Source organism: Chiroxiphia lanceolata, chromosome 3, assembly GCF_009829145.1.
Source record: "Chiroxiphia lanceolata isolate bChiLan1 chromosome 3, bChiLan1.pri, whole genome shotgun sequence".
Lineage (NCBI taxonomy): Eukaryota > Metazoa > Chordata > Aves > Passeriformes > Pipridae > Chiroxiphia > Chiroxiphia lanceolata.
In genome coordinates, this window is record NC_045639.1 from 21,598,081 (window position 1) to 21,612,370 (window position 14,290).

Consider the following 14,290-nt stretch of genomic DNA (forward strand, 5'->3'; position numbering starts at 1 on the left):
TCATTGCCTACAAACTGAAATCAATGGGAAGCCTTCCAATAGCTTCAGGAGGGTTTGGAGTAGGCCTTAAATTTAGGCATTCCACCCAACAGGTAGAAATCATTTGAGATCCACTCCAGAAGGTCACTGCGTTGGTGCCTTAACTTTCATAGTTGAAGAGCTGTCTCTGTGAAAGTAGTTATTTCCATTAATTACCTAGTAAATATCTCCAACATCTACTTTCAGTTGGCTGATATTTTCCACCTATTGTGATCCCAGATGCAGTCCTCAGCTGGAGCTTACCCCTTACTTAGAGAGGACTTGAGCTATGCATTCTCATTTCTACCAGGGATATGAACACTCCACATACAGCAGTGACAGATATCTTCAAATCTAGCAAGAGAACCAGTTATTCTTTTTGTGGTCTACAACAAAAACTATTGTGTATAGCAACTCATACTTTCTGGAGGCCTTATACAGCACCAGCATTTCCTCTATGGAGTCATGCCCTCCAGTATTTTTTGTAATGTACCCCACACATTGTTTGAATATTGTGTATGACCACTTTACCCTCAAATTTGGAACTGACATTTGACTAGTTTGACACATCAGGCCTGAGCTTTATTAAACAAACACACTTAAATGCTGCATATCACTGACAAAACTTCCCACCAACCGACATGAACAAGATTAAGTAGTAAAAGGGTTACAACACAGAGCTCCAGCCTTGCACACAAATGGGCTTGCTGCTGAGCCAAAGAGATTTATCTGAACAAACTGGAAAAAAATGTTTCTAAGATTAAGTATAAGCAGGTTTCTGTATTTCATACTAACAGGAGAGAAATTCACAAAATACAGGACTGTCAAATGCTGTCTAAAAATGTATTGACATGAGTTTAAGATGACCACAATACTCACAGACGGTGGCTGCTGGAAGCTGCTCAACTCTTTGAAATGTTAAAAGTAGGCTCAGCCGAGAGGGACAGGCATGCAGCACGCAGAGGAAGTCAAAGTTACATGATAAACGTAGTAATCACATATTCATAGAAATAACAGCTGTAGATGATCTAAATGTAGCTTTGACAGGACAGGAGGTCACTTGCAAGGAAATAATTATTCCAGAAAAATATTGCCTTTGAAAGACCAATTTAAAAATCGTATGTAAAAAGTAACACTTTCACTTTCTAGTTGTAGGAGCCATCCCCTCCCTGGAAGGCCACAAACAACACTCGCCTTACACCCAGAGCAAGAGGCTTCTGCTAAGCCTTCACCTTTCTGAGCAGTAATACTCTCCTTTAACCAGATTTATAATGGGAGGCACCACATATTCCAGCCTTCTTCATCCTTACTTGCCAAGGATTTCTGCATTCCCAAAGGACTGTTATGGCAAGGGTTCCAGTGAGGGCATTTGCCTTGCTGACTTCAACAGCAACTTCTTTGTATGGGCTCCCATTTAATTTGCCACAGGGGACCTGAACCTTTGATCAAACAATGTATTGCTATAGGCTTTGGGCCTTGCTGTGAACACAGTATCCTCCCCTCTTCCTCATGATATGAAAGAATGAAATCTCTACCTCTCTTCAGAATTTGGTCAAACTATACACCCAGTTAGAGTCAAGGATAAACCTTTGCTACTGCTAAGTTTTATTACAAGAAAGCTTAGCAGAAATACTACTGGACTTGTACAGTAAGTTAATTTTAAGGGTCATTTTACTTATTCAGCAGAACTTAACAAATTACTTGTCTCTTGACTTCTTTGGAGACATTAAAAGATCTCTGTCAGTTCTTTATGGATAATTATGACATTAAGGCCATGCTGCATCACTGTATTCTGCCATTAAACCATTAGTAATATCCTGCTATGGGAATTTAAACTAAACGAGAAACTAATGGCATACAGCCTGCTTCTCTTTTGAGCAAATAAGAAGATAGACCATGTTCTTTGCAGACAGTAAGGACACTGGTCTGCTCACAGTGACCACGCTGAAAGCACACTCTCCCACTGGGAGGGCAAAGACAAGGCAACAGGCAGGAGACACTTGCAGGTAAGTGATACTCAGCCCTCATCTGCCTCTGAAACTGGGAAAGCCTTAAAATAGTCCTCCTATTTAAAAACATGTGATCACTTTTAATTCATATCGTGAAATGAGTTAAGCATATGCAGTGCAACTAGAGTATGTATCACAGAATCATAGAATTATAGAATGTTAAGGGTTGGAAGGGGCAAGGCCTTATCCAACCTGGCTTTGAACACTGCCAGGGCTGAGGCATCCACAACCTCCCTGGTCAACCTGTTTGAGTGTCTAACCACCTTCACAGTAAAGAATTTCCTCCTAATATCTAACCTAAATTCTCCTCTTTCACTTTGTATCCATTACTCCTTGTCCTACCACTACAGTTCCTGATGAAGAGTCCCTCTCTGGCTTCCCTGTAGGCCCCTTTTAGATACTGGAAGGCTGCTGTGAGATCTCCGTGCAATCTTCTCTTCTCCAGCCTTGACTTTCTCAGCCTGGGAAAGGTGCTCCAGTTCCCTAATCAGCTTTGTGGCCTTATCTGGACTTGCTCCAACAGTTCCATGTCCTTCTTATGCTGGGGACACCAGAACTGTATGCAGTACTGCAGATGGGGTCTCACAAGAGCAGAGTAGAGGTAGAGAACCACCCCCTTCGACCTGCTAACTACAATCCTTTTGCTGCAGCCCAGAATTCTGTTGGCTTTCTGGGCTGTAAGCGCACACTACCGGCTCATATTGAGTTTTTCACCAACCATCATCCCTGAGTCCTTCTCTGCAGGGGTGTTCTAAATCAATTCTCCACCCAACCTGTGCCTGGGATTGCTGTGACCCAGGTGTAGACTTTGCACTTTGCTTTGTTGAACTCCCTGAGGTTCACATCAGTTCACCTCTCAAGCGTGTCAAGGTCCCTCCGGATGGCATTCCTTCCCTCCTGCTTGCCAACTGCACTACACAGTACTAATGAGTTTTACCTCACTAGCAAGATATTATGTCTACCATGAGTGTGACAAATTATTTATTCAGCAGAAAAGCCATTGTTCTCACCTCATCCATTACTAGAAAAATGTTTACATGTGCCCATCTATTTTCTTACAGCTCAGTTGTCAGTTTTAATTAGGTTCTAATTCTTTCCCTCACTAGTAATTCTTATCTATTTTTCCACTTGCAGCAAGTGGGGAGTTATTTTAGAACCCATACAGTATTCACTGTTGTAATTAATATTGTGAATGTGTATTTTTCTTTACTGACTTGCAAATCTCCCAGTGGATTTCCTCCCTGACTGTGTTGTGTTACTGGACCTAATGGGATTTATTTATCACATGTTCTGCCACTGTTTTTTCATATTTGTTTTCACAAATCTATTATGCTTGGACAGCTTCGAAGCAACAATTACAACTAACTGTCAATGCCATTCTCATCAATGATAAATGTGAATTGCCATATGTCAACTTTATTATGGATTATTTATGCACAGGAAAAACTTATTCTTACTTTGAATTACTGATCTCCTTGAGGACAGCTAGTAGTGCTTTGGGATGATTACAAAATGCTTCTCTGTAATCATCAAAATGTTCTACAAAATTGCTGGTTTGTAGTTTGTTTTAATTTTTTGTATTTGGGGTCTCTTCAAAACAGGAGACTGACAATGGGAGTATCTGTCTGTCCACACCCACTAGTACCAATCATGCAACTGATCTTCATGGTGTTACTGGATAACTTATGAGAGAAACCTAATCTCTGTATTGTCTTTGCAGACTGGAAAAAGGCAAGGACTATTTTGAAAGAAAAAAAACATACATAGAAGACTGCACACCTCAGACCTGACAAGAATGGCTGTCTCTAAAGGCAGTCATCTTTGAGTCACTAAGCAGGTGCTTACTTTTAAACTATATCTTGAGGAGCTGAAGATTTGATTTTGTATTTGTAAAGTACTATATCCACATTTTAGGTAACTCTGGAATTAGTGACACAGATGTATGACACAACAATCTGTAAATAAAATCAATACAGACAGAGGACACTGGAAACCACCTAAAATAACATTAGTACTTTTCTTTTAGAGTAATCCACAAATAAGATTTGGAAGAAACAAAAAACCAGACAAAGACAAGAGAAGAGAAAATAGCCCAGGAAATACTAAGAAGTATCATGCAGGGATAATTGAAAGAAGAACTTGCTAGCAGAAATAAAGAATATGAATCAGGAGATGAAAAAGGAGAACATTAGTATCACCTGTGTTTTAAAACCACCAGACTTACTCTACCTGGCTTCAGCCATAAGAGGAAGTGTAATGAAATCTATGAATTATTTTCAAATATACACCAGAGATTGTTTTATGGCAATCTCTACATGTTCAGCTACATAGGGATATGTCTGGAAAGGATGTTACAAATTTTTTAGAGAAAGATAGCATTTGTTAGTCTTTTTTTTTTCCCAATAGTTTGTTCTAAGGCTTGTTCTTTCTGCAGGGATAAAGATGCCACTAACATCATGCAGGCAGGAAGCTGGGTGAACAGAGCCCAGTTTTCATAAGGTACTTGGACAGCAAGAAGAAGCATATATTGCTTCCATTCAGATGCATCGTGCATTGGCATTGCTCAGCACTTCCACTCTTGAAGACACTGTCTTCTATTTTCTTTAAAGTGTAGATCTTGAAATTCAGGGCTCGGTGGTTTAATCTTTGACGGGTAGCTATGGACTGTGTTGGTAGGAGAACAGGCTACAGGTTCATACTCATCTTTTCAGCTTTAAAGTGTCTGCTAATCTTTGTATTTTCCTTATATTGGTAGAAGGAATGTTAAAAGCTAGTCTCCAGCTCCAAGGAAATTATAGGTAAAAATACAGGGTAAGAGTGACCCATATTTTTCTCTTTGCACAGCAAATATAAACACACCCCAGACGTAATACCCCAAGCACCAAGTAGAACCAAATGCACTTAGGGCTGTGACTGGTGAAAGTTATTTTGTATGACCCCTTCACATAAAAGAGCTAAAATTAATATTATAAAATTTCCATGACATTTTAGCAGCCTGGACATGAAGGCTGCTCTGTTTCTAAAATTCTCAGCAGCTTAATATTTTTATAATAATCTGCCAAAAAGATTAATTGCCCTATCATATAACTGTGCAAAGTAAAGTTATAAAAAAATCATTACATTGGTGTAAAAGGTACTCTTTAATAATATAATTATTTTTCTAAATTATTTATATTGGCAACAGATATAGCATAAGCAGCCCCCATAACAATTTATGTAAACTTTCTGTGATTTTTTTTTTTTTGTTAAAAATGGGAGTATATCAAATTAATGAGCATGATCACCAGGAAAAAATTAATAGAAAAGCCATAAAGAAACCAATTCCTGAAGTTATTGCTTTCTTAGCTTTCATGTTCTCTCTAATAATGACTTTGGATATTAAAGGGATTACTACTCAAAAAATTTACCTAAGGCTTTATACAGCAAGACTATCTCAATGAAAGAAATAAAACAAAAGCAGTGAGTAAGGAAGCCTCAGGCTGAACATTTGCACTAGATTCTTGGGGACTCATTGGCAATTTCTTTATTTTAGGGGGAAGATCTGATGATTTTTCTTACTCTTAAAAATTGCCTAGAATGTTAGGAAAGTCAACTTTGATCACAATGCTGTAACTAGTAAAGTAGATTTGTGGGGAAAATTTCCCTTATTCGTAACTTACAGGCTCACAGGGAGTAGGTCCTGCATCCTGATAGCAAATCTAGATGTAATCCAGATGTGAAGGATTTTTGATATCCCTGTACATCACAGCAGAACCCCACACAAGGAGTCGTGTGGGAATTCAGAGCAAGATGCGTCATGCATAAGGTTATGCAGCCTAACACAAAAATATTGCCAGCTTCTGAAGGTAGGGCAGGTATGGGCTTCACAGCAGCACACTCCAGCTGGTAACTCTGACCTCTCAGCATGGCAAACTGGCTCAAATATGGTGCTTCCATGGCATATATGTGTTACCTCCAGTTCTGCAGTTACTTCTTTGTCAGCTACTTTGGGTTTTTATATATCATTGTGCAGGTATGGTATCTGACCTGGACGGAGGTGTCTATATGCAAAATATTGACCCAAAAAGGCTATTTTTTTTCATTTCTATGTGGCTTAGTTTTCACCACTAGTGTTCTTTAACAAGCTCTCTGCTTCTGGACAGAAGCATTCTTCCCATCACGCTGCTCAACATTAATGACATTCTTAACTGATGCCCAATTAATCCAGAAAATAAGACTTCCTTACTTTTCTCCTAAGGGGAGTTTATTTGGCTTTTCTGGAAGGCTAGCAGAACAAACTTTATGCAAAAGGTAGAGATGGTTACCACTTTCTTTTAAAACCTAAATAGAAGAAAATCCTCCACCAGACTTTCCATAATGGTGCAATGATTGGAAGACTCTCTCAGGATAAGGGAAAAAGGACTCTAATTATTTATTCTGCATAAAGGTACTTAAATCCACATCTTTAACCTTCCTGGGGAGAGCCTTTCACTGGGACTGCCCCAGTTCAAGCAAGCCACACTTTGAAATCACTGATCCTAACACATTGCTGGACTAACACTGCACTGTCCTGTAATTTTATCTGATCACTAGGAAATATTACTGAGCTGTATTCGTTGTTCTCACATACATATTTGTGCAAAATAGATTTTACACTTGAGTGTTATAAATAGTAATATACTCACATGGGTGCTTAGCAAGTTTAACCTCCCTTGCCATCAGCAGAAAGAATTTTACTGAAAACAGGTAAATTACCTGTTTACCCCCAGAGCAAGTACTGAGCTTGTCATTATGTTTTGACTTCCTACTGCATAAAGGGTTTCTTCAGTCAGTTAGCTGCTGACTTCCAGCTCAGCTACAGTGTCACAGGAGGGCATTCCAAAGGAATCTTTATAGAACAGAGACTAACCTCTGTCAGACAGAGAACTGGATCCCAGCACAAGAGGGCTGTGGCAATTATTTTGGAAATTATTTTGGCTTAAGTGCCTACTAGCTACATCGGAAAGTCAAATCTTGAAGACTAACTACAATAAGATGTGGCTGCAATATTTCTTATTATTTCATTTCTCAGACCTCTCTCCAGAAATAGTCACTGCTTTTTTTTAATATTAAAATTTTAGCATAATAAATTAATTTTGGTTTTGATTGAAAGCTAGACAGAGCAAAGACAGATTTCAGGATGCCTGACAAACCTTAAGCAGCCATGTCCCCAATATGCAGCAAATCCTTCAGTGTATATCAGTCTATTTGTGCAGTCCCAAGGACCCTAAGTGTCTCCTCTAGCTTGTAGGATTCAGTCTGCTAACTGGAAAAAAAGCAGACTTCAGGTAGGAGATTAATCCCACGTTATTAATTGGAACCTTCTCAGCAGGCATCAAGAAATAAGGAGATGGCCTAAAACCTGAGGGACCTCCCTACATTTATGACAATCCCATGATGCAGTAGGCAGTAAAGAACTCTAATGTAATTCCAGTTCTTCCTGTAGAATTCAGAATTCGTGAGGTGGGGAAAGAACAGAGGGAGAAGGAGAGAAAATGTTCCTAGCTTAGTGATTATGTATATTCTTGGCAGAGGAAGACATGAGTTTGTGCTCCAAGGGATGTTTATGTATTTTAACCAATGACAGTTTCAATGAAAAATCCCAAGTACAGAAACAAATTGCATCTGATCATTTCAACAGATATTATCATGATACATCATCAGTCTTAGCAAACATTACATTGACATCATCTCCCTTCAAATTCTTTACCAAGTTTACTTGTTTGGCATGCAAGAAGACAAACCATCAAGGATGCTGCAACACGCAGAAATTCCTGCTAACTCAGTTCAAACAGAGTAATTAACAGAATTAATCAATTTCAACTGAATGAGATCAAAGAAATCTCCTATCAGTTGACTGTTTAGAATAACTCAAGGAAGATTAATTTCTATCCCAGTGTTCTCTTGATCCCATAGGTTGTTGATGACAGGAGAGTAGAAAGCAAGCTTTTTATCATCAATCACTTTCATTAATACTTCACTACCTGCTGTGTACAAGGATCCACACATTCCCCTATTTTATACAAGAAAGCAACCTGTCAGTAACTGCTGAATTGCTAGCCATTCAAAATGCCCACTTAGGGAAGAACTTAAGCATAGTAGCTGCTGTGTAGAATATTTAACAGCAAGTTATATATGGAAAAACACAATTTATATTTAAAGTGTCACACCCAGCCATGTTTCTCTTAAAGTAAATAATATTAAAGCTGTATGTAACAACTACTGATGAACTAACAGAAATGCATCCTTCAATACACTACTTGCACATACAAGGCATCTGTATTTTCTACATATACTGCATTTACAGTCTAGCTATAGGCTATAATTATTACTGTAATATAAAAAAAATATATCAGTATTAAAAAAATGTTAGTATATCCTAGGGAGCTTATAATAATGAATAAATATCAATAGTTTAATGAACTTGTTTATACAGTCCTGTACTAAAAAAAAAAAAAGATAAAGCTATCACCTAGCTGAACAGACTACTGACACGGAAATGTGTGACTTCCTGACCCGCAGCGTGGGACTTCCTGTGTCACCATAAGTGTTCCTCAGGCTGCTTACTACAGACATACTGACATACCAGATGCTGCAGTAGCAGAGTCTGTAACTTCATGTTCCTTAGACCCATATTTACTTGATGCTACAGAATGTATAATGTCAAGCTGGAGACTGGAGGGTCACCAGTTTGTGAAAGGAATTACATGGTCCAGCTGCTTCCAATAAGGGAGGACAAGGGTGTCCTTCTTCCAGTCCAGATTCACATCTCATCATTTACTGTGTACTGATGCAATGCATTTTATTTACATTTCTAAGTAAAGTCAACCAAGCTTTGGTCATTATCTCTGTGAGATGAACAAGACCAGGCACAGCAGATGCAGATCAAAGTTAGAGTCTGAGTTCCCTGTATGGGGTAAGTCATGAGAGGAACAAGATGAACTCATAGCGGTCTCCTGGAACTGCTATCAGCTAGGCACTGAGCAACACTAAGAAAAGGAAGTGTACTAAACCCTGACAAGTTCTAGGATTTAAATCCCTCAAGGGAGGAACTGTCTGCACTTCAGATTCCAGATGTTGTTTTGGTGGGCTTTTTAAAGTACTTGACAAGGACAGAGTAAAAGTGGGAAGACAAGGAGGAAAGGGAGAGAACAAAAGCACCACTTGGTGCAAGTCAGTAGCTGAGACATCCACTCAGTAAACAGCAGAGGATATCTAGGCTACATCTTTTACGTCCTTGTGAGTGCTTTAACCAACAAGCCATTGGGTGGAGCATTCTTAAGCCCCAATATTTAGCCAGCTGCTTATGATTTCAGCAATAGAGCATTTTCTATTGGCACCCGTGTCCTAACAGGCCAAAATGGAATACATTTATGTATACTTTATTCAGGCAAATTCTCATCGACTTCAAAGGAAGCCTAAAAAGTTACAGCATTCAGTTCTCACATTATCTATGGCTGTGTCTATATTCATGTTCCCATGCATGCCTTGGCACGCCCCAGGGTCCTGCTCCACAGAGCGTTCAGACCAACGCCCAGCTACAACAAGCCACGGCTCATGCTCAGGCTCTGGGCTTAAGTTTCCTTGGCATGGGACCTGAGTCTGAGAGGTGCAAGGACGGATTGATGCACGCTTGGGTCCAGCAGCAGTACAGCAGTGACAGCCTGCATCTGCTTCTGAGCCCAGGGAAATGGGAAAGACTCCCACATAACATGACACAGAAGTAGCCTACCCACTTAAGAAGTTTCCATGGGTGTTCAGCAGAGCACAGCTCTCAGAAAATATTAACTGCAGGAAAGCACGAAAGGCAAACACTAGAAAAAATGTACTTGGAAACAAGTGTACACAACTTGGGTTCGGATAAAGTGGAACTATGATGGAAACCACTTACCCATTATGTTCAAAATCAGTGTATGAAACAAGACAAAACACAGTCATATGTTAATTTAGAATGTAGGACATGCCAGTTATTCAGACTGACTTATTCCTTTAGTCCTTACCATAAATTTTCTCTTTAGTACAGACTACCAAGTTTAGCTAGGTGAAATGTGTGTACTGGCCTCATTGCAATAGCATATATGTTATACATTGTGAAGTGTTTGCTATTTCATTAATTCTTTGAGGTGAAAAAGTATTATATCCATTTTTATCAAAGGGATCTAGAAAAACAGTGACTTGAGAACATTATAAGGAGTTCCCTGTGGACAATAAATTTTAACAGACTGTGGTTTAGCTCTTTGTGTTGTAAATGTGTGCTGAGAGAACTGGGCCATTTCTTCCCTTTGTAATGGACATTTGTTTCTAAAATCCCCCAAACATATAATGGATGTCATGATCACGGACAGAAAGTTTCATCATGCACATGTTTAAATACTTGTGATTTTTGTTCTATGTTTTCCTCAGTGTTCTCTTACAACTGTAATGACTATTTTAATTTTCTTTCTTTTTTTTTTTTGTGAAATTTCCCTCATAATTTTTCCTTTGCTGTCTGTATCTTAATTTAGCTTGAAGGTTTTTAATCTGTTTTTCTTTCTATCTCCAAGTGCTTCTGGCCTTCTAGCTTATACAGACTCTCTGCAAGAAGTACCACATGCATTTCCTGCTTCTCTCTCCCTCAATAATAAGTAAAACTCTATTTTTTAAGAGACTACTTTGCAATTACATTTCATTTGTATACAGCTATTATGGAACTGACTCTGTCACTGCACAACCTGGGCTTCTTTGTGTTCAAATTGACTTAAGGTTTCATATTGACCTGGATATCAATATTCAATTTATAAGCAACAATACCATTCATGTTCAAGGATGTATTTCAGTCACCTGAAATTGCTCTATCTGAGCAATTTCCACAGAAAAACCACTGTGCAGAATACTTATACTTAATTTCATTTTAGATCCAGCTTTCCACAGGTAACTTTGTTTCTTGGTAAAATAGTAGTACTCTATTGAAGGCCAGACATTTCACTTCCACGTTACTTCTTGTAAATTCACTCCATGTGAGAATTAAATTGTTGAAGGTTTTTTTATCTTTTTTTTTCTGAGACTTGTTTGTCAGTCCAGTCTACTGTACCATCACATTTTTTCTTTCTAAAACTTGCATTCTCATCCAAAGGTGTTCTCCCACCTGGCCCACTAACACAGCTGCTTCTAAATGTAAGTCAGAATCTCCTATGATGTTCTCTCTCAATTTTGGTCTCTCTACTGCAGTCTGATGTCAAAATTAGGATCCCATAAACAACAAAAATCACGGTCTTCTTTACAATGTTAAATAGATTTCTCTTTGAGTATTTCACTTGCAATTAATCCTCTTATAATTTCATTCTTACAAGGAGTGTGACTCTTTTTTTTTTAGTATGAACTGGTAATTAGACTGCTTGTCTTTAATTGTGGGTTATTAAATAACATCCACTGCTTCTGGTCTGAGCTTAATGAAAAAAAAGAGTAGCTAGCTTTTGCCCTCCTTGCTCTTTAGAACCTTTTCTTTTTGAAGGGACAAAATACTCCTTCAATCCCTCCGCCTGATGCATTTTGTGAGAATCCCAGACACAATAGGCGTAGTCCTTAGCTGTTTGCTATTCCAGGTCCTTCATCCTTCACATTTCCTTTTACATGGATTCTGAAACTGAATGCATGTTTTTTCCTGTTTCTTTTTCAGATACCATAGAGTGCTCTTAGTGTTAATTAATGCAAGAGCCTGAGTTGGATCTTGAAACCATGATGAATCTTTCTAATGGTTAACAGATAAACTAACAAATATATATTGGGGGTATGTAACTGCAAAGCTTGTGAGAGAGAGAAGCTGATGCTTCTCCTCTTCCTCTTATTGTTGATCTGCTGTGGTTCAAAGAAACATATCGCATGGGAAATGTTACACTTCTGCCTAAGACTATTCAGGATCCACTTATGCTTAAACCCTCGCTACAACACGAGTCTAAGATAAGCTTTGTGGCTTTGTGGCCACAGGTGACAAGAAAGAAATTCTTATGAGCAGTAAGTCTCTGATAAGTGAATGGGGAAAGTCAGCATGTTATGAACGGAACCCAAAGTGGCCAGAGCAGAGAAAGTAGAACCCAAAGTGGCCAGAGCAGAAAGCCACCAAACATCACACATTTGCAGTACTGATCCTTTCAGATGCACCAACAAATAGCATTACCCATGTGGACCACTGCATCCTGGTTCTCGATCCTGTGTTACCACTGTGTGAATACAATAAGCTCCACCTCTCTACTGTGTTTAAACCAAATTTATTAGAAGTCCTGTTATATCCATCATTTTGTTTATACTGATTATTTTTCTAGTATCAACAATACATAGGAGGTGGGGTTTGGCCAGCAAGTGATACCAGAGTGATGCATGCCAGCTCACGAGCCCTGGTAAACTGTCAGTGGGAAAAGTACACTCAGTTCTAGTCACCGGCGATCCATAAAAATTAATCCAGGAACAGTAAAGACTTCTAGATGAATTATGTCTGAGGAAATTGGAAGAGCTCAGCTCACTTAGTCTGGCAAAATGAAGGCTGAGAAGACATCTGATTGCTGCATGTAGATCAATCAAAGAGTCTTTTTTGAGCTAAGTAACCATGTTGGCAAAAAAACCAGAACTGTTCTGTGAATAAATTTTGGCTGGAAGTCACAAAAAACACAAGAACCAACTTCTGCAGCAATCTCCCAATAAGGAGGATGAGAACAAAAACTTAACATTGTAAAATAGAGGGTGGTCAGTTTATAAAAAAGATTTATCTGACATGGTGCCTGCAAAAACAGGAGTTTGGTCTCAGAGTCTCAGTGGAAAGATGGTCAACTTCCCTGAACCCATAAACCACATTCTCTAGTCTTTACATAGTGCCACATAGGCTTCAGAGAGTAGGAGAGTAGATAGCTCAGCAAGTCCCAGGTCTTTTACTGTTCCCTTGTGGATTTGGGCTGGATGGCCTCTGCATCCCAGACAAATTCATGCCCATTGGCTCACAGTCCCCAGTAGCCTCCAAAGCAATGCAGCCCACTGCCACACGAGCACTATAACCCCACCAAGGGAGTTCATTTGGTGTGCAGCTAAAAAAAAAAACCAACAAATACCTAAGGCCTTCATCCCAAACCCTGTCAGCCACACATGGAGATGTAACATTCCTCCAACCCACAGTTCTCAGGTACTAGACTGTCTCTTCTCCAGACCTAGGAGAAGAAAAAACTATGTGGAAAAAGGTCTTTTGTAATAAGATTTTTGTTTAAGTACTTATTCTCTGATCTCCTGTAATTTTAGCAACACTAACATTAAGAACCACAGTGAAGATCAAACATTTTTATGCTAAATTATCATCATCAGGGTGAAACAGAAGATTTGAGTCTTAAGATGCAATAATGGTGTTCTGGACTACATGTTCTACCAAAGCCAAAACACTCACAGCAAGTGTCAAAGCCAAGGATATGTGCCATTTATTAATAGAAGATGAAGCTATTGCTGAGTTAAGAACTAGCCCCAAGTTACTAGTATAATTAAAAACTGTGATTAAATATTAAAATGAATGAAAAAATTTAAATTGTGAGCTGTTGAAGCACCAGGTAAATAATTTAAAGACAGATTTAAAAAGAAGTACGAACACCCTTTTCTGATTTTTCTACTTCTTCATATTATTTTCTACTTCTTCATATTATTTTACCCTTTCTAATCTAATCCTCTCATTCTTCTCTGATATTTGCATATGTTAGCAAGGTTACTTTCCCCTATAATATAATACTGTTTATAGAATGTGTTTGGAAATTGCAGAAGAGGTTGTGCTTGTTCCCATGTGAAATAGAAAAAAATGTCATAGTGAATAGGAGGACAACCCTTTCTGGGGCAGTCACAGGGAACAAAATATATGTTTGTGGATGGAGCCAGGAAAATGCAACAGAAGAGCAGGCATGGGCTGACTGGGAGCTGTTGGGTTATCTAAATGTTTTCTTTCCAGGATTTTTCTGTCTCCATTTTCTCTACTGTTATGAGTTTTTCTTCTTACTTTGGATAAATAATACCCTTTCCTAGTTTCATCAAAGGGCATCAGGGGCTGATATGACCTATATGCTGAGGAGGAGAAAATGAAAAAGAAGGCAACAGCTGAAGTTAAACTAGGAGGGAAGGTAGTCAAGTAGTCAGAAGATGAATTTCCCACACGTGTGAATGCCCTCTTCCACATGTTGTGAGAATAAAATTTTTTAAATAATATTTTGTTGCTGTTGTTAAGAATTAAAAGATCCTCACACGTCCCA

The 14,290-nt window shown here is 38.7% G+C and overlaps 1 protein-coding gene across 5 annotated transcripts in view; it reads right to left on the reverse strand.

Moving 5' to 3' along the window:
• The window catches only part of KCNK2 (potassium two pore domain channel subfamily K member 2), a 107,461-nt gene that overhangs the window by 80,590 nt on the left and 12,581 nt on the right, over positions 1-14,290 (reverse strand). The window contains exons 1-2 of one of the 5 annotated variants that reach the window (XM_032684225.1): positions 6,762-6,805; positions 6,253-6,347 (exon numbers count right to left, since the gene is read on the reverse strand). The exons of 1 other annotated variant lie outside the window; for it this stretch is intronic. In XM_032684225.1, coding sequence (XP_032540116.1) covers position 6,253 — 1 coding nt within the window. In that variant the 5' untranslated portion in view covers positions 6,254-6,347; positions 6,762-6,805. Of the gene's footprint in view, positions 1-6,252; positions 6,348-6,691; positions 6,806-14,290 lie in introns of those variants that run through there. 3 more of the 5 variants (XM_032684224.1, XM_032684221.1, XM_032684226.1) reach the window with 3 other exon arrangements.